The sequence below is a fragment of the Myxocyprinus asiaticus genome, chromosome 23, assembly GCF_019703515.2.
Source record: "Myxocyprinus asiaticus isolate MX2 ecotype Aquarium Trade chromosome 23, UBuf_Myxa_2, whole genome shotgun sequence".
NCBI lineage: Eukaryota > Metazoa > Chordata > Actinopteri > Cypriniformes > Catostomidae > Myxocyprinus > Myxocyprinus asiaticus.
The window spans coordinates 39,314,503-39,335,633 of record NC_059366.1 but is presented as its reverse complement, the minus strand read 5'-3'; the positions used below and the strand labels follow the sequence as shown (position 1 = coordinate 39,335,633).

The following is a 21,131-nucleotide window of genomic DNA, read 5'->3' as shown; positions in this document are numbered from 1 at the left end:
ATATACCTACATTCTTTGATAAATGATTTTTACGTGGCTCATTGTATGTATTGTGGCAGTTTCCTGGTGAAATGAACACCAGAGGCGCTAAAACAACAATGACTTTTAATCCATTTCATACAAATCATGACAAAAAGGGCAGATTATCAGTTCATAAACACTTACCTTTTGCGCTGTTGCTCTCACAATGCTATATTATGACAACTAAACACTTACTATAGCACATGATTTTAGATTTTTGCATTACATAACCAACTACATTTAAAAGCTGTTTGAGTGTGATCAAATTGTGATTCAAAGGACTGGGGTAAGAGTTCTGATGAGCATTCGAGTCGACACATGCGCCGAAAGTGTGGTAGAATTGCCACAAAATGACGTGATTGCTACAACAAATGAGTGTTTCATCTCAAATTTGCTTTTATGAGACTATCAGTTAGATTTAGGTTTAAAGTTTAGGGTAGGGAGGAAGGTTGTGTTTGGGAGCTAACTCACTTTGAGTGCCACTCAGTGAACATTTAACCTCGAAACTGCCACGATACATTTAAGAAACCACGCAATATAATGTTGCAAAAAATGTCAGCACAGTCACATAATAAGATCAGGATCTTTCTGGTTGTCAAAATTAGTAGAACCTTGTTGACCATGTCCGTGTGATGAACTGCAGGTCAAGGTCTTTATTGTCTTTAGAGGTACAACAGGATAATTGTATTAAATGCATTAAATTGTAATATATAGTAGAAGTATATTAAAAGTTTAAGTTAAAGTCAAATGCAATGTTATAGATATTTACAGTATGTAAAGACAAAACATATTTAAAAGTAATAAGAAATATTAAATAAACAAAAGTACAAATATACTACAAAAGCAATGGATACAAAAAGCACAACAAATAATAAATAAACAAACATGAAGGTGCAGTATCCATGGAATGATTTAACCAAGGCTGTATAAAATACATCCATGGTTACTCTGCTAGGACATCTATGTGAAGCGGAACTGACTTCACATTCACTAAAAATGACCTTTGCAGTAGTTAGTTAAAAGTATTTGCTAAAATGGCTCAGAAAAGTAGTTCTAAGGTAGGCTCTAGCATCATTTGTTTGCATATACCGATTAGTTTGATATCTTGTTATTAAATGTAGTGGAATTCATAAATATTTATGTCACTTAAGTGTCCAAATACTTTATGTGGCCACTATACACAGATCAGTTCTATTTACCTCTATCCAGAAACTGCCAAATGTCAAAACAAGACTCTTCATTAGGAGGATGATTGAATTTTCTACTCTTTCGTTAAAACGTAACCCTTCTATCCATCAGTTGACCCTTCTGTCTCTCTTTCCCTCTGTCTGTCTCTCTTTCTCTCTGGTGACAGACACTGTGGCTGAAAATTACAGACAGGCAGATCTGTTTAATGATGTCAGGCGTCACAGATTCGAGGGCTCAAGAAAACTGACTATTTTAACTGTGCACACGGAGACTAGAGGAGGAGATGGCCTTCACACACACACACACCACACACACTCATGCACACACAAATCATGATTGCACGTACACTCTAAGAACAAGCTTTGGTTTTCTGAGCTGTTCTCCTTGTGCGCTGTCAAAGTTACTCACCTCCTATCGAAGCCAAATGAGAAAATTATTCAGAAACAAGTCCAAACAAAACCGCAGAAATGCATTCAGTTTCATTTCAGTCGAGTTGGCCAAGTATGTGTGTATGTGTACATGTCATTCTGTGTTATTTGTGTGTAATTTTTTTAAATGTTCCCTTTTAAAGAAATAGTTCACCTAAAAATGTCAATTCTGTCATCATTTACTCACCTTAAGATCGTTCTGAACACATATTATTTTCTTTCTTCTGTGGAATTAAAAAAATTGATTTTTAGCATGTTTAGCATTAGATGTTGAGAAAGTTCAAGTTGCTCTTACATACAATAAAAGTGAATGTGACATTTCATTTGGTTTGACTTCAAAACTGGCATGACGGGTGTTGACATGCCATGTTTGAATGTACGCAAGCTTGAATGAGATTTGAGAGCTATGACAGAGGGAAAGATTTTCAGTGAATAACAACTTAAATTTCAGTTTGTTCCTCACACAAATCTGTCCTATGAATTTCATGGTGCCTTTTTTGCCCTATTTGGAGCTTGAGAGTATAAATCACCATTCACATTCATTGTATAGAAAAGAGTAGTGCACTTATGAAAACAATGGTTATGGAACCACATGAAGGTGGGTACATGATCACATAATTTTTTTTGGGTTGGGGGGGGGGGATAAATTATTCCTTTAAGTGTCTAAATTATTTTGGGGGCTACTGTATTTTAGATATGTCTTCCATCAACTCCCTTAATAATGGTGTCTTGATCCCACCATGGAGAAAAAAATAAATAAAGGTAATTCTGACATTTGTGACTTTATTTGTTGCAATTGTAACTTTATTTCTCATAATTGCAACTTTATGTCACGGAAATGCCACTTTATTTCTTGCAATTTCAACGTAATTTCTTGCAGTTTCAACTTTATTTCTCACAATTTCGTCTTTATATTTTGCAATCGCAACTTTACTCATAATTTATCATTTATATTTCACAATTGACCCTTCACTAAGCCCCGGCTTAAAAGTGTTTCTGACCAATCCTGTCTTAGCATATGTTGCCCTGCCGCCATTTCTCTGACAAGCGTTTGCCTTTTTACAATGAGATCCTACGGGAATAATGTGTGTTTGAGTAGTTTTAAGCAGGATTTTATCGAAATGATCCACAAAAAAAAAATAATAATTAAAACGTTGTTGCTACTGTAACGGTTGCCAGCTGGAAGGTAGCTGAGCAGTGTGTAAACCTCACTCCCCTGGCCTCAAGAGGCGCACTAGAAATTGATGCTAGAGGCTGTAGCCTTTAGCCTCCTCGTTGGCACGCCCACCTCCCATGCCGGAGATGCTGAGCAGGAGTGGGTTGAGTAGGACCGGTTACAGTGGTGCCATTACCTGATTGGGAGTGAGGTTTAGGGGGGTGAGTGTAGGTAGCTAAACATTGTTGCTAGTGTAACAGTAGCCAGCTGGTAGGTAGCTGAGCAGTGAGTAAACCTCACTCCCCTGGCCTCAAGTAGCACACTAACAATTGCTGCTAAAGGCTGTAGCCTCCTTGTTAGCGCACCTGCTTCCCATGCTGGAGACCCCAGTTCAAATCACACTTGGAGCAGATAGAGTAGAATCAGTTACACTGGGTCACTTGTAATAGTGACATGTGGTATCTAGAGAGGAAACACACAGTGTTTTTTCTTTCTTTTTTTTAAAAAAATCTTTAAACAAATATTAAGAAGAGCATGCTATGGCTTAAAGTGTGTCACTCCTCATTCCCAAATGAGCATTTATAACACCAGCGAGGACACCTACATTTCCTCCAAAGTCAATTAAAGCTAACAACTTAACATTAATTCATTTACTTATTGATTCAGGTCTGAGTAAAGGTGATAGTAATTAAAGAGTTCACAGCATCAAAATGAGTGTGTTATGAGACATTATAAGCAGTTCTTTTCACTTAAACTGATGTTATGAGGTGAAGTGATCAAGTGACACTTCTCTCTTTTTATGTGACTGTGATGATCTTTTGCCTCAGTTCTGATTTACAGTCTGCACAGTTTTCAATCAAATTACTGTGTAATTTAGCAATTTATTTTACAAATACATCAGATAAATATGCTTTACAATGTCACTCTTCATTCCAGCCCACATAATATTATTATCCATTCCGTTTATGGGAATATTTTGCCAAAAACTGAACCGTTCAGAGAAATCTCCCATTCTTTCCTATGGGGAGATCTGCAAGGCTTGTCAGTGCGAGTGACCGTAACCAAGGGAGGTGGAGCTTAGCGAAGGGTCAATTCTAACTATTTCTTTAATTACAAGATATAAACTAACATTTATGAGAGATAAAGTCAGAATTACTTTCCTATTAATTAATTTCAAATTAATTCCAATTAATTTCCTTTTTTGTGTGTGTGTGAGATCTGGCATCCATACTACATGGCCTAATATCGATGGAATATATTCAGGTGCAGTTTAACTGCAAATACAGGCTGCACAAATCATAAATATTGGTAACCTCAAATGCAATTGCTTAGTGGATCCAGAACTCTTTTTTTTTTTTTTTTTTTTACTAAACTATACATGCTACCTGCGTGCCAAACAGGCTACATAATAAAGTAATGAAAGGTTCAGATATCTTTATGATTAATCTGCACTTCAGGCCTGACTGCAGAACTAATTACAAGTTAGCCATACACACCATAGGATTTGTAGCTGATCCTCTTGTAGTTCCTTGGGATTCTACTCGTTTGATATCCTCCTGTCGGCTTTGTACTTCCCTGCTCTTTGGACCCATTCAGTCTTTCATGTGGTCAGGTGTTTTTCTGTAGACAGGGATATGGCTACTCGGAGGATTACATCTCTTTAAGAAGAGCTCTGAACTTGTTTATTTGCCATGATAACTTACGCCAGGGGTCAAAAACCAGGCAAGTACATCGGGGGGTTGTGGTGCAGTAGGAGGCTTTTATTTTAAAAGCAGTGTTGTCACCGCTCAGCTTGTTTTTCAGTAGGACAAAAATGCACGCTGTCCACAGCTCGGCAGACACCTGACCTCGCTGTTATGTCCTCATGTTCCACATGCATTATAAAATCACGATTTTTTCTGTGCACTGCATGACTGCACATCAAACTCAAAGAATAAAGCATGGACAACTATGTACTTCCAGTGCTGTGGAAGTCTTTGGGATGAAGCAAACAATGATTTTAGAAAACTTTACAGTCTACATCACCTACTGTAGTTTACTGTGCAAGCTTACAATGGTTGGCTCATAGACCTCCATTGTAAATGCATTTCTGTGTGCACTTTTTCTTGTAGCTGATTTTACAAACTAAGGTACGAGTCTGAATATTTTTTGTGTTAATCAACAGCAACTTGCTGTTTTGCAGTGTTTTGTAAAAACTGAGGTATGCTGTTGTCGATTAGATTGTAAAATAAACTGTACAGTGTACAACAATGCAGGAAGACAACACAACTCAAAACATATCTTGTTTTTTACTTGAGCTATACGCCTCTACTTTGCCTTTACATGTGCATTCATTAATCTAGCAATTGCTTTTATCAAAAGTGACGTTCATATGAGGAACGCTACAACTCAATATACAGCAGATTTTTGCTCAGTCAGTGATTACTTTCCCCATGTTTAGTTTATTTTCTCTTTGGATGCTGCTGGAAGCTACTGTAAACTTGCTGAATATTATGAACTGTCATTAGACTAAAGAGAGTGAAGTGTATTTTAGGTTGCAGCTGTGGCAGTATGGATCAGAAGAATCCATCGAGAAAACATAGAGTGTTCATCATTTATTATTATTACATTAATATATTTTAATAACACAAATATTTTTTACAATTTCCTTGAAATAAAAAGAGTACTGATAACACAATCTAAACCATATGGCTTGCATATTTACAATATGGAAGTGTGTGAATCATAAAATGCTATTTTTATAGAATCCATATGCTCAGTGTTAAGTGCAATATCTGACTACGTATTTACAATACAGTAATTTACTGCAAGAAGAATAAGAAGTTCCTTATAAAGGGAAACAAAAGCATTCTGCCTTTTGTGATGACCCAGGAAAAAAGTCTTAATAGCAGAGTGTACTATAGAAACATCCATACGGTGCAGTTTCTCTGCATCCGTCCAGGAAATGTGATCAGTCCTTTTAATGGTGCATCCTTCCGTGGAGTCAGTTTTCCTTTGTCTCCACACAGCATGTGTGTCTGCATGCATGCGTGTGTTGTGAAAGCAGTTATGCAGCGTCAGCGCGGTTGGCAGGTATGGAGGTTTCGGCTTTCTGCTCCAGCTCTCTCTCTCTGGCCTCGGCAGGCCAGACCAGCCCCGCAGTCACAGCGCTGGAAGATTTCCAGACCGTGAGCCCCTTTCCGCCGGTGGCGTGTGCACATCTGCCCCTCTGTCAGCACAGGTTTACAGATCCGTGACCAGAAGTGCCGGGCACAGCACAGCCCGTCCAAACAGTCCGAGGACCTTAAACACGTCTCGCCCTCGCCACCTGCGAGAGATAAGGTTTATATCAAATTGATGTACATTAGTTCTGTGCTGTAAAGATTGGATGTCATTTATAACAGCAACAAGAAGTTGTGGTTTTTTGGCAATTAACTTCCTGGTAAAGTTAATGTGAGAAAAGAAGAGACATGATGAGAAGTGAAGAGACGAGGAGAGGCAAGAAAAGAACAGAAGATACAAGAAATTAAGTAAAGAGACGTGAAGAGAGCATTAGAGATGAGGAAGACAAGATGAGATGAGGAAACAGGAGACCAAGATGAAAAGATATAGGAAAAGAAAAGAGGTTGAGAAGAAATGAGATGAGATGAGATGAAAAATGTCCTTTGTAAGGTGGATCACTGCAATTGATTTTTATTTCAGATAGAGAAGAGAAGAGGCCAGATGAGACTAGACCAGATTATACCAGACGAGAGAAGAGACCAGAAGAGAAAAGAAAAGAGACCAGACAAGACTAGATCAGAATAGACCAGAAGAAAAGAGATAGAGACCAGACCAGACGAGAAGAGACCAGACAAGACTACACCAGAATAGACCAGAAGAGAAGAGACCAGATGAGACCAGATTAAAAGAGAAGAGGCCAGACAAGACTTGAACAGAATAAACCAGAAGTAAAGAGACAAGACAACACTAGACCAGATGAGACCAGATTAGAAGAGACCAGACAAGACTACACCAGAATAGACCAGAAGAGAATAAAAGAGACCAGATGAGAAGAGAAGAGACCAGACAAGACTAGACTAGAACAGAATAGACCAGAAGAGAAGAAAAGAGACCAGACAAGAATAGACCAGATGAGACCGGATTAGAAGAGACCAGACAAGACCAGATGAGAAGAGAACAGACAAGGCAAAACCAGAATACACCAGAATAGAAGAAGAGAGAAGAGACCACATGAGACTAGACCAGATGAGACCAGAAGAAAAGAGGAGACCAGATGAGACTAGACCAGATTAGAAGAGAAGAGATCAGACAAGACTAGACCAGAAGAGAAGAAACCAGACAAGACGATGTGAACAGATTAGAATAGAAGAGACCAGATGAGAAGAGATGAGACCAGACAAGGCAAAATCAGATTACACCAAAATAGAAGAGAAGAGACCAGATGAAACTAGACCAGATTAGAAGAGAAGAGACAAGACTAGATGAGAAAAGACCAGACATGACAAAACCAGATTACACAAGAATAGAAGAAACGAGAAGAGACCAGAAAAGACTAGACCAGACCAGGAGAGGAGAGAATCACAATCACCTTTCACTGGCTGCTGTGATTTTGTTTGGATGGTGTTTCTTCTAGGATGCGGCACTGTTGTGATGTTTTGTCCACGTGTGACAGCCATAGTAGGAGCATCCGTTTTGCCAACCTGCTGGGTGGCATTTACCCTTCCAATACCATCTGTATCAGCAGACTGACACACGCCTAAGAAAGGAACAAGATGCATGTGAAAAGTTTAACTTTATGCAAACTGCAGCAGCAGTAAAATTATTTCAGCCCTCAAAATATAATAAGCATTAGGTGGTTTGTACCGTTAATGCATTGGTTTCCAGCGCAGCACATCCCGTTGCGGACGCAGCGCTTCCTCCGCCTGCGGCAGGTATGACAAACTCCCCGAGAGCCGTTACAAAATTCACCGAACTTGCACTCAGCATCAACGGCGCAGTGTGGTGACTGTGGACGAATATATAATAATTATAAATTTCATTCAAAGTGCGCCTTTTAAAACCAATGTTTACAAAGTGCTTCACGGGATGCATATTGCATATATGTACACACACACACACACACACACACACAAAAAAAAAAAAAAATATATATATATATATATATATATATATATATATATATATATATATATATATATATATATATATATATATATATAATTATTATTATTATTAATATAACGAGCTTTTCAAATGAGCTCAATAAAACACAAAGTCTAATTGCAAACAGTTGTATCCTCATAGTCTAGATCCTCTTTGAGTCAACGCATCCAGTGATGAGCACACGTACCGCCGGAGCGTCGCTGTCTCCGGTGCGGGTGATGCGCGGACTCACGCTGACCGCATCACTCGGGCTGGATGCGGCGGGCACATGCCTGATGGAGTTCCGTAACACTGGTCCTGCTTGAGCATCTGCAGTGTTTCCTCCGCAAACAGCGAGATAAACAGTCGCAACAGTGAGTAAGTAGACCATTCTCATGTTCTTCTCTGACATTATGTTTAGCAGTCCAAGTTGTTGAGTGAATGATTAAAGTCCAGAGCACTTCACGTGTCTCCAAGAGTTTGCGTTGGGACACATGAGTTTTATACATGCGGGACGGTTTGTATGTTCCCGCCCCTTTTAAATAACTTTTAAATGAGTGCATCACGACGCTCTCCACCTTCTCCCTGCCATCGACTGCGCAGACACGCGCCGTTTAAAGGCGTGTGGAATAGTTCTGCTTGGCGCACAGCATCCCCTGCTAATTAATATTAATTTGGTCACGCTGACGCCGCTTTTTAATATATAATTATATTCTTAATATATAATCAACGAAAAAAAAAAAAAAAAAATACAAAACGAAATGCTTTTTAACCTGATACTGCGTCTAAAAACGCGACACAACGATCAAAGACATACGTCTAGCCCATATTTACGACCCCCCCCCCCACAAAAAAAATAAAAAAAACAAAAAAAAAACAGTAGACACAAAATGAGTATATATATATATATATATATATATATATATATATATATATATATATATATATATATACATACATAGAATATTGAGTCACTACTTAAAAAATGTTCGAAGAAAACAGCTTTTTAAAAATAAATAAATAAATAAAAGAATATTGAGTCACTACTTCAAAAACAAAAAAAAAAAAAAAAAAAATATATATATATATATATATATATATATATATATATATATATATATATATATAGTGACTCAATATTCTTTTATTTATTTATTTATTTATTTTTAAAAAGCTGTTTTCTTTTTTTTGATTCACAGGTGCTAATTTTGCTTGGAAAAAATAGTAAATTATTAATAATAAAAAAAAGGGTCTAACTTCAAAGATTTTGACAAATAGAGAATTAAGGTATTCTCTCTTTTTTAGTTTAAAAATTCAATCCAAAACAGATGGTCATGTTTGATGACAAACGGAACAAATTAACTTTGCTAATCTATAATTTACTAGGTAACAGTTATAAATCCCTTTGCGATACTTTAACTATTTTGTTAGATAAAAGAAATGCCACAATTCTTTCCATTCTATACTCATACTGACGATGCTTGGTAACATCCTGTTGCATAGCCTATTGAATATTCATAAGTCACGCTCTCATTATAATAGGGATTGCGTCGTCACATCTTTCGCAATAGTTGTGCGTAATTACCGTCGTGCCCCCTCAGAAACGCAAATCTATTAAAGTGGAATATAAGGGTATCATTATACACGACAGTACCTGTCAGCAGCCCCTTGTTAACTATGTCCTGAGCTTCAATCTAACAACTTGTCGGTTAGCACATCAGACAAATACGTGCATTCATGTTTCATGTGCTTATCCAACTTAGTGTAATAAAAGTAAAATAAGTTCTTACTTCACCGAAATTAAGTGCATCTTCTATGTGAGGAAAAGTAGGCTATTGGGTAAAACAGTCATAAAGTTTATTCTACTTAATCTCAATTAACTGCGCTAATGGCATACTTGTTATGATAATTGAACAAATGTGAAATGACCCACAAACCTACTTTAAATATCTATTTTGTTCAGCTTTGGAGATTTGTTAATATTTATGCTGTTCTTTATTCATTTAATAATAGCCTTATAGTAAACATTAAGTACCCTAATTACAGTTTTATTAAACAGGTACATAATAGTCTGAAATAAAATGAAACCCGAAATCAGAATAAATTGAAACCTTTTCCATAGTTTCAATAACTGTCAGTTCAAGTGCGCATTGTTGGTTCATATAAATTCTTAGTATTCAGGTGTCACAGCGCTGAAATTCAGTGATGAACTGGTGCCCTCTACTGATCATGATGAAAAAAGCATTAACATTTTTTAAAGCAGCCATTAAGGTGCACACAATGGTAGCATCCCTGCACACACATGCAAACATCCCATTTAAAGTCACTGCAGCTATACGCCTTTTAAGTAATTTACTCACCCTCATGTCGTTCCAAACCCTTTAACTTTCTTCTGTGGAACACATAAGGTGATTTTTTTTTTAGAAGAATATCCTGGCCCCTCTTCAATATAATAAGGTGAATGGGTACAGGCTGTTAAGCTCCAAAATGAGAAATACAACTTATATAAATACTATATAAATCCAAACTTCATGTTTTGTGTTTAAAGAAGAAAAGTCAAATGAGTTTGTATATGACAGATTTTTGTATTTCTTTAAATTTCACACAATGAGCATTTCAAACATCATGCGAGGACACTGGGAGTGTCTAAAACACTTTTATTGTGTAAAAAAAGGAAAGAGAGCGTCTGATGGATAGCAGCAGGCTGAAGGGGTCATATACTGACATGCAGCATGAGGAGTGTTTCAGAATGCCAATGATTTAAGGCACTAATACTGTTCATGATCTGATACAGCTGAATCTCTGGAGAAATTATTACATTGTACCTGCATTCAGATTAGTCCTTAGAGCATACGAGTTTCAGAGATGGCCATAAAAGGCAAACCAATCCCAGTTCTGTTCCTGTTTTGACTCTGCCCTGTTCCTTTTTAAAATCTGGCCATTCACAGTGGTTTAAAACAGTCACTTCCTCCTGATTGTAAATGCATATGGGACAATAAATACAGTTCACTATTAACGGAGCTATGAATTTGAGATTACAATTTGAGAAAACCAGTGCAGGTCTCAGAATATCATAAACCGTAATGGCCATCATACTGGACAATAAATTAGTGGCAAAAAGAGGTGAGATAATGTGTCTAAAGATGCCTGTGTATGTTTGCAGAGATGATTTTAAGCCTGGTGCACAAGCCTGGTGGTATGTTATGATCATACAATGAAATGATCTCCGATTCACTCTGTGCGTTTTTTGCTTTGTTTTCTGCTCATTCTTCAGAGTGCACCAGGCTTTTGCGTGAAACTGAGCCATAAGGATTTTATGATTGACAGATTATGATACATGTGAAAGATTAACTGATACATGACATGAATGTCAGCATACGTGTGTGTTTTTGGGGTAGTGATACTATGCTACTATGTACATGTGCTATAATGAATGAGTATTACTTTAAGAGTAACATTCAGGTCTGTCTGGACTCCCTCGACACGTAGCTTTGACATACAGTGTTGTTTTCACATACATAGTCTTTGTAAGAGTAGTCTGCACAGGGATTGGTGAATAAGGAGTTTGCAGCCAATCAGGGAGAAGACAAAGCACTGAGGTCACAACCTTTTCCCTAAATGGACTGCCTCGTCAGTTACCTCACAGTAAAGGTGGTTATCTGGGTCAAAGGTGAGCACACACACACACACACAAACACACACATACACACAAACAAGATTCATTTTTTTGACTCTGCATCTCTATAGTCAGTTTAGTCACTCCATGAGAACTTCATTTCATGGTGAACAAAAATCATTTTTCACTCCGGCTTCTTCCTTAATTTCTCCTCAAGTCCATACAGTAGTGCAGCACTCGCAAGAGAAGCAAGTCTATCCCAGGCAAAAGTCCCATGTGAGCAGTGTTGAGTGTCTGTGCATGTGTGTTCATACGTGTGTTTAAGTCTTTTTAGAAGTCTATATCCCAGCCTGAGTTATCATCAGGTGGTGGATCTTCATTGTCCTCTGGAAAGCTGTCAAAGTTACTGGTGTCCGTAGATGATGTTACCTGCATGATGGAAAAAAACAGGGCAGAAAATGTTAGCTTGTAACATCCTGAACATCATGCTTACAATGTGTGTGTAATTTTGTAGAGTATGTTTCTGGCCTAACATCAGTGTCTAACATATAAGCACTTACACTGGGGATGATGGGGGGTATCAGTGTTCCTTTTTTCAATCCGTCCCAGTTAAACCCTTCAAACCATCTGTAGACACATTCACTACATGAGATGATTCTGAGATTCTCTTTATTCATGTCCATGTTTTAATGCATATCTCATACTCACTTGTGCTTTTGGATGTCTTTGACACCGTTTTTCAAGTTTCCTAGTCTTTCAGAGGGAGCATCTCTGAGAACAAAGAATAATGACATAAATCTGTGTTGTTAAGAGCCACCGACAGAGAGAAAGAATGTCTGTTTTTTCCCCATTTGTTTTGATGGACATACCTGCATAGCTTTTTGATGAGATTGGCAGCATTTTTGGTGATTTTTTTGGGGAATTCTATCATGTCAATGCCTCTTAGAATGATGTTGTACGTTTTCATTGGATCAGGGCCTGAAAAAGGAGGACTGAAAAGTATAAGGGGAAAAAAGTGTTGAAAAAAAGTAAAGAAATTACTTTGAATGTATATAAATTTGCAATCGTAATACTTGCTAATGTTTAATGGCGTAATGTACCCCTCTGACTTACCTTCCGGTCAGTAGCTCGTACATGAGTATACCGAGGGACCAATAATCTGCTGAGATATCATGTCCTTTGTTCAGGATGATCTCTGGAGCCACATACTCTGGAGTACCGCAAAACGTCCACGTCTTCTTCCCAAAGCCGATCTTCTTAGCAAAGCCAAAATCCACCTTAAACATATTTACACACAATGTGAAAGTTAGGCTCTTTTCAAAATTGGGGTCTCTTTTTATTTTCTCCACTTTTCTCCCCAATTTGGAATGACAAATCCTAATGTGCTCTAAGTCCTCGTGGCGGCGTAGTGACTCGCCTCAATCCGGGTGGCGGAGGACGAATCTCAGTTGCCTCCATGTCTGAGACCGTCAATCTGCGCATCTTATCACGTGGCTTGTTGAGCGCATTACCGCGGAGACGTAGCGTGTGTGGAGGCTTCACACTATTCTCCGTGGCATCCACGCACAACTCACCACGCGCCCCACCGAGAGCGAGAACCACACATTATAGCGACCACGAGGAGGTTACCCCATGTGACTCTACCCTCCCTAGCAACCGGGCCAATTTGGTTGCTTAGGAGACCTGGATGGAGTCACTCAGCATGCCCTGGCTTTGAACTCGTGACTTCAGGGGTGGTGGTCAGCGTCAACAAAATTGGGGTCTCTTGAAAGAAATCAACTCGGTAACACATTAGTTTAGGGATCAGGAATTAGACAGTAATTCTTGACTAATAATTACACTTGTAAGTGACTAGTTATGGACTTGTTTGGCATTATAACGTATTTAATTAACCTTTTATTGGCTGATTTCTTATTCTTGCTTTATAGCACCTTTATATTTGCTTTTGTCATAACAATGAATTTCTTAGCTAAAAACAAAACATGTCAATAGATAGTATGATGCAAAATACACCCTTTATAGGTTCTCAGGACTCTGTGTGAATGCGCGGCTTATAAGTATGAAATACATGTATAATGCATATAGTATTTCAACAAAGCAAGGAATGTTAAGTTTAGGCGTAGGGGTTGGTGTAGGGTGTTTGTGGGACTCTAAATTAACACAATAAACATGTGATCCCCCTATACTGTATGGTAGTATTTAATTAGGGATGCAAATAGCATCTAACACTATTTGCCCTTAGTGCAAAGAGGATGCTTTTTGTTGCTATTTACACTAAGCAACACAAGTCTCTGCCTTCTATATTTATTTTATACTTATAAGCTGCACAATCACATAGTGTAATGAGAACCTATAAAGGATGTATTTTACATCTTACTAACTATTGGTATCATTTGTTTTTACCTAGTAAGTTCATTGTTAGTAAAAAACAATTGTAAAGAGGCTATTAGGCAAGGGTAAGAAATCAATGAACAAAGGCCTAAAAATTAGCCTGTAACTAGTCCCTTAAAAGTCCAATTATTAGTCATTAATTACTGTCTAATTTCTGATCCCTAAACTAAAGTGATACCATAAACTCAGGCCTTTTTAAGTGAACCAAAAATTGTACAAAATGAAGAAAAAAAAAAAAAGAAAAAAACAACAACATCCAGTTCTCTTTGCCTTTACATTGTTCCTGGCCTTTAAAGTGGACTCTGAACTCTTTTTGGTCTACTTTGAGTTTCTCTGTGTGATGATAGTTTAAAAGAAGAAAAAGAAAATCAAGAAAAAACTTGTTTTGTGTGGTAACAACAAAGTATCTTTGGAATTATGTGAATGTAAAAATAAAATTAACCTTGAGCATGCTATAAGTGAACCGGACAATACTGTATGTTTCTTTGGCACTATTTATTTTAACATTTCATAAATGCATTTACAGTGGCCCCAAAAATATTTGGACACCAAACGTATGAATTTTAATGCAAGTGGAATCTGCGAATAAATGATGCTAGACATTTTCTCAGGACTAACCACTTTTTTAGTCATTGAAAAGAGATTTTTAGTGGATGTCTAAAGTCAGTTCCCCTCAAGTTTGTTGACACGGGTGTCCTCTCAGAATAAACACAGGTCTAGTTCATCAAATCAACTATGGACATGTTCCACTAAGTAACCACAAACTGTCCAAATACTTTGTCTTCATTTTGAACTGTAATACTATTGGTTTTATTGTTTTGCTTGAAAAGTGGGCTTGAGCATCTCTCTTAATAAATGCCACTTGGTTTGATATTTTGTAATCTAATTAAATGAACTTAATTCATTAATACAAGTGTATCTTCAGTATCCAAATACTTTATGGAGACTACTTTATGCTGTGCTCCCCCTGAAACTACTGAAGGGTGAATACTCGGTATCAACATGGGTGGCTTTAGGACACAGAAATCTCTTTCTGTTCTCACTAGTTTGGCATAGCCTCTGTGGTCCAGTATCAGGTTCTCTGGTTTGAGGTCTCTGTATATGATGCCTTTGGAATGCAGGTAAGCAAATGCCTCCACTACACATGCCGTGTAAAACCGCGTAGTTGAATCATCAAAGTTGCCCCTGTGATTAGAAAAAAACAAAACAGGTAATACTTTACAATAAGGTTGTATTCATTAAAGGAATATTTCACCCAAAAATGAAAATGATCTCAACATGTACTCACCCTTATGCCATCCCAGATGTGTATGACTTTCTTTCATCTGCTGAACTCAAATGAAGATTTTTAGAAGAATTTTGGTCCATACAATGCAAGTGAATGGGCGCCAAAATTTTGAAGCTCCAAAATCACATAAATCAGCATAAACGTAATCCACAAGACTCCAATGGTTAAATCCATATCTTCAGAAGTGATATGATAGGTGTGGGTGAGAAATAGATCACTTTCACATTCTTCTTCTCTTGCTTTTGGTGATTTACATTCTTCATGCATATCACCCCCTACTGGGCAGGGAGAAGAATTTCATGCAAAAAATGACTTAAATATTGATCTGTTTCTCACCTATACTTATCATACCAGTTCTGTAGATATGGATTTAAACACTGGAGTTGTATGGATTACTTTTATGATGACTTTATTTGCTTTTTGGAGCGTAAAAAAATTGTCACCCCTTCACTTGCATTGTATGGACCTACAGAGTTGAAATATTCTTCTAAAAATGTATGTTTTTAGAAAGAAAAGAAGAAAGAAAGTCATACACATCTGGGATGGCATGAGGGTGAGTAAATGATGAGAGAATTTTCATTTTGGGGTAAACTATCCCTTTAACGTTAGTTCACTACATTAGTTAACATGAACTGACAATGAACAATACTTTTACAGCATTTGTTAATGTTAATTTTAACATTTACTAATACATCGTTTAAAATAAAAGTTGTACACGTTAACAGGTGTTAACACGTTAATGCATTATGAACTCACAATAAACAATTGTATTTTTATAAACTAAAAAATGTATTGTTCATTGTTAGTTTATGATAACTAATGCATTTACTAATGTTGACAAATACAAACAGCAACCAAAAGAGAAAACATATTGATAATGAGTGAATGAAGGCAGCTCTCACTTATCTCTGAGAATTGTCCACAATTCTCCACCCAGACACGCTTCCATCAGCATGTAGAGGTATTTACTATCCTTAAATGTCCTGTAGAGTCTATAAAAGAACAAAAAGCATGCAGTCAGAAACACAAGACATTTTGAACCCTGATATAGTGGAGCGTTTGCTCATTTCCACAACAAAACTAGAATGTTAACACTTTATTAATAACTTGACTAAATTTCTGAAATAATATAAACAACAATTTTAAAAGCACACTGAATGGCTTTTTGCGACATAATTTCTCGGAAGTTTCACAGTTCTTTTCAATCAGCTCCAGTGCTTAAATGAACTTGCATATGACTTGCATGTATTTTGTCTGCTAGGGACAGAGTAAAGTAGGTCAGTGGATAAATACTTAGATCAGACACTAGTGTTCAGTCAAGACTTGTTGGCATCTATTCTTACTATTACAGCAGCTATCGTTAGTAAATGAAATGCCATTTTACACATTCAAGGGCAAAAGTAAAGTACTGTATTGTCACATACCTGATGTCACTGCAAAAACTACCCACAGTACACCACACTTTATGTTAATGACTTAAGTCATAAACAGGGCATCAGTTGTCAGAATGGATGAAGTTTAATGTACTAGATGCCCGAAGCTGGAAGTACCTGACAATAAAATCTGAGTGTGCCTCCTGCATGATGAGTTTTTCAGAGCGAATGTGCTCCTGTTGTCTCGTGTCCACAATGTGACACTTCTTCAGGATCTTCATCGCAAACGTCTTCAGCTCATCACTCTTAAGCTGCACCTGAGAACAAAAGAAGAGAAGGATATATCATGTAAGTCATTAGCTTTGCAAAATAATAATAATAATAATAAAGTAATAAGCAAACCCACATGGAATCAGCACACATTTTTCAACTTTTGTGTTATTTGTGGAATGGATTTAAAAAACTTTTTTAAACAGATCTGAGAGTATTACACTCTTGTTGGAAGATGAAAGCATATACCAGAATATTTAACAAAAACGCAAAGCTTTTCTGCAGAGTTCTGTGTGGGCCTGCTTATTAGGTAATAATTCCTGCATGAGTATGACTATAATATCTTTCTTTTATTGTTAACACAATAGGATCAAATAAATAAATACATACTAGCTGACTTAATCTATGCTGACATAATACTTTAGAAAACAACATAAATACACTTATTTAACAATTATATTATAGATATATTATTATATATTTTATATATTTTTGCATTTACCAGTTCAACACGTCCAAATCCTCCAACTCCAAGAGTGTCAATGATGTTGAAGTCAGACAGGTTTAGGTTTGAGAAAAAGGCATTCTCTGCTTCGTACCTGCATTTCATAAGCAGAACAATAAGTGAAGACTGAATGGAATGGAAGATTTCTTAAAATCATTGTAAATAACATCTTGAAGATAGGATAACTTTACAGTTGTCTTGAATCCCAAAAGGTAAGATGTTTAATGAATTTACTGGGTTGTTTCAAATGTGACACATTCTATCATGTTGGAAGTTGCAATGGGCTGATTAGAAACATAACAATTATATTATTAGAAAGCTGAGACTGTCCTCCACCACCCTTTACCATGCCTGCCTCTTACTTTCTGATGTGATATAATTATCAAGCTTCCCAAGGAGAACTTTTTTCCTTGTAGTAATTTACTCACAGTAAAACCTCTTTTTTCTCTCTTTCTTACCTCCATGCCAAATTAAAAGTTGTCAAATGGTTAAGAGCAAGTAAATTCTCCTATGATGGTGAATGTCATTAAACTAACACATCTCATGCACTTTACAAAAAAATAAATAAAATAAAATAAAAAAAATAAAAAATATATTGCAAGGTGCAATGGTTAGTAGATAATAGTTAATCGATAAAAATCGATTCTATCATTAAGATTTACCAGTGTTGATGTATTGAATTTGTTGTATTAGACAAGGTAACCTCATACGCAGGCTATAATCAGACAATGTCAAAGCCTGTCATTTTACTCTTAAGGAAAAAAATAAAATAAGACGTTCTTAAGAAAATATTAGAACATTTCTAATTAATTTTTCAAGAACTGCACTTGCACATTCTTACAAACTTCTTATAATTTATCCTAAGAACTTTTTTTTATTTTTTTTTATCCACTATAGTCACCAAGTGCATTTTAGGTCATAAAGCTTTTACACCATTAAACAGAGATAATTAACCTTAGAAGCCAAAAGTGTCACATTCAAACAGCAACAGATGCAAAGGGCCGCAGTTATTTATTCTCTGTGAATACCAGTATGGATTTAAACAAGTGTATGTCTTTGAATGGTAAGGGGTGGCTGAAAAATAACCTGAAACAAGGAACTTTATAAAGTATGTGAAATTATTTTCATGATAAAGTTGAAAGTGAAAGTGGAGATTTAGATTAAAAAAGGACTTAAATATTGTTCTGTTTCTCACCCACACCTATCATATCACTTCTGAAGATTTAACCACTGGAGTCATATAGATTACTTTTATGTTTCCTTTATGTTATTTTTGGAGCTAGAAATGTCTGATCACCATTCACTTACATTGAAAGGACCTAAAAAGCTGAGATATTCTTCTAAAAACCTTTGTTTGTGTTCTGGAGAAGAAAGAAAGTCATTCACATCTGGGATGGCATGAGGGTGAATCAATGATGAGAGAATTTTCATTTTTGTGTGAACTATCCCTTTAAGCGATTGAGCATCTTTCCACGACTAAAACCTGACGCCACATCCACACCCACTTTCCTTGTCTTTGTCGCCATCAATTAATGTGTAAAATATCACGCTGGTTTGACTGTTGAGCTCTTGCGATAGTTAACATTCACGTTGTCGGTTAGAATGATACTGTATTAGACGTTATTGCATTACACACTCATTAATAGGCATGTTGTGGGGGACAACAAAATAAAAGCTGAAGGGCTGGATGTGGCCCTTGGCTTTAGTATATGAGCTTGAAAGTCAGTTCTTTTAGCTCAGTGACAAATGATTCACTATAAAGATCAAGGAGGAGTTCTCGTCATAATCTTACAAAGGTGTTTTGATTTTGTTCGCCACTGACATTTCCATTGCATCATACTAAAGCAGGTTCAAGAGAGGTCAGGATGAAGTAGCGGTTCTGTTACACATTCTAAATAAAACTCTGCTTGATGTCTATTTACAAACTGTATTTTTATTCAGTCAGAGCCCTTAAAAGGGCCCATGACGCAGGTCTGGGCAATCTAATCCCCTTAAAATAACTAACTTGAGCGAGTTCATCTCGTGAACACAGACATGATTGAACTTGTGTTTGGCTTGGCAAAAATTGCTTTACAGTGTCACACCGAGGTTATGATTTTCCATGCACACTTCCAAGGGTCCTAAAAACCAGCATGCAAACACAAAGCGTAATTCAGTTATTAATCAGTCCCTTTCACATAATCATGATTAGGCTGGCTGATAGAGGGGAAAATCTTTTCTGGGTCAGAGATGTGGATCCAGGCTGTTGAACGCTGGCATGTTCTGCAGATACAGAGCAAAAATAAATAACCTCCATGCTATTTAGGGGTATGTACACTATACGTATAAGCTTATGTAGATGTTGACTTCTGTTCATACAGCACACAACTGAATTTCAAAATGTATTTTGCCGATCTCCTTAGCGAAGCCAAAATCCACCTTAAACATATTTACACACAATGTGAAAGTTAGGCTCTTTTCAAAATTAGGGTCTCTCTCTTTTTTTTTCCCTCCCCTTTTCTCCCCAATTTGGAATGCCCAATTCCCAATGCGCTCTAAGTCCTCGTGGTGGCATAGTGACTTGCCTCAATCTCAGTTGCCTCCGCTTCTGAGACCGTCAATCTGCGCATCTTATCACGTGGCTTGTTGAGCGCGTTACCGTGGAGACGTAGCGCATGTGGAGGCTTCACACTATTCTCCGTGGCATCCACACACAACTCACCACACGCCCCACCGAGAGCGAGAACCACATTATAGCGACCACGAAGAGGTTACCCCATGTGACTCTACCCTCCCTAGCAACCAGACCAATTTGGTTGCTTAGGAGACCTGGCTGGAGTCACTCAGCACGCCCTGGATTCAAACTCGCGACTCTAGGGGTGGTAGTCAGCGTCTTTACTTGCTGAGCTACCCAGGCCCTCTGAATTTTGAAACAAGTAGTCACTTTGGATGTGAATGCAATTGTAACAATTGACCATAACAGAACAGTGTACTGAACCATATTTAGCACTTCAAACACACCCAACAATATCTGCAGTATCACACTGCCAAGTTCCAAGAGTAGCTAGTACAGAAGCTACAGCAGAAGAAAGAAACGCATAAAAAGAGAACGATTTTTTTGTATCTTTTTTCCTAATATTTCAGTTTTTTTTTTCGTATTAATCTTTAAAATCAAATCAAAATAAAATAACAAAGAGATCATCTCATGTTTCTGATCATCAAATGAATTTATGAAACAGGTTTTGTTCAGATGCTGATGTGGATAAGGGTTAAGGTCATATAAATGGACTGATCTGATAACTATGTCTCTTACAAAAAGAACAGCTCATTATATATGAGTGTGAAAATGTCTGAATCTGTATTCAATTACACGTATAAAGCCAATCAACCCAAACATAATTAAGACTAAAGATCCCATAAAGGAATACATTGTTGGTGTATTTGACAGTCACGGCTGTCTGAAATCTGAAATGTACTATGATGTCACTTGTTCACAGGTGTTTTTTGTTTTTTTTGTTTTTTTAATCAGCATGCTTAACACTGTTTACTGTTTTGTTGGACAATTGATGCCCCAGGAATCAACAAAATACTCAGTTTTAAAACTGCTTTGAATAAATACAACAAACTCTCAAGCCACTGCTGATTGAGCATGTGTGTGACCAGGGGCAGCATTTGTGTATGGCAGTTGCCATACCCTAACATGCAGATAAAACCGGCAAAAAATATGCCTCATTAAGATGCAGTTTGCTCGTCACTTCAGTCTGTGTCGGCCTCGTTTCCCCAGAGCATTAT

General features: G+C 37.1%; 2 protein-coding genes across 3 annotated transcripts in view; both read right to left on the bottom strand.

Annotated features, from left to right (window-relative positions):
- Positions 1–5,226: 5,226 nt before the first annotated feature.
- LOC127414420 (dickkopf-related protein 1-like) lies at positions 5,227–8,651 on the bottom strand. Its single transcript, XM_051652440.1, has 4 exons — positions 8,126–8,651; positions 7,639–7,780; positions 7,364–7,531; positions 5,227–6,100 (listed from the first exon to the last, which is right to left on the bottom strand). Exons 1-4 carry the CDS (start codon positions 8,327–8,329, stop codon positions 5,850–5,852), a joined length of 765 nt encoding a protein of 254 aa, XP_051508400.1. The 5' UTR covers positions 8,330–8,651; the 3' UTR covers positions 5,227–5,849.
- Positions 8,652–11,134: 2,483 nt separating this feature from the next.
- The window catches only part of LOC127414410 (cGMP-dependent protein kinase 1-like), a 116,449-nt gene continuing 106,452 nt past the window's right edge, over positions 11,135–21,131 (bottom strand). For both annotated transcript variants that reach the window (XM_051652419.1, XM_051652418.1), the window contains exons 10-18: positions 17,358–17,454; positions 16,763–16,902; positions 16,115–16,204; positions 14,968–15,109; positions 12,647–12,810; positions 12,403–12,525; positions 12,242–12,304; positions 12,094–12,160; positions 11,135–11,962 (exon numbers count right to left, since the gene is read on the bottom strand). In XM_051652419.1, coding sequence (XP_051508379.1) covers positions 11,864–11,962; positions 12,094–12,160; positions 12,242–12,304; positions 12,403–12,525; positions 12,647–12,810; positions 14,968–15,109; positions 16,115–16,204; positions 16,763–16,902; positions 17,358–17,454 — 985 coding nt within the window. In that variant the 3' untranslated portion in view covers positions 11,135–11,863. The remainder of the gene's footprint in view (positions 11,963–12,093; positions 12,161–12,241; positions 12,305–12,402; positions 12,526–12,646; positions 12,811–14,967; positions 15,110–16,114; positions 16,205–16,762; positions 16,903–17,357; positions 17,455–21,131) is intronic.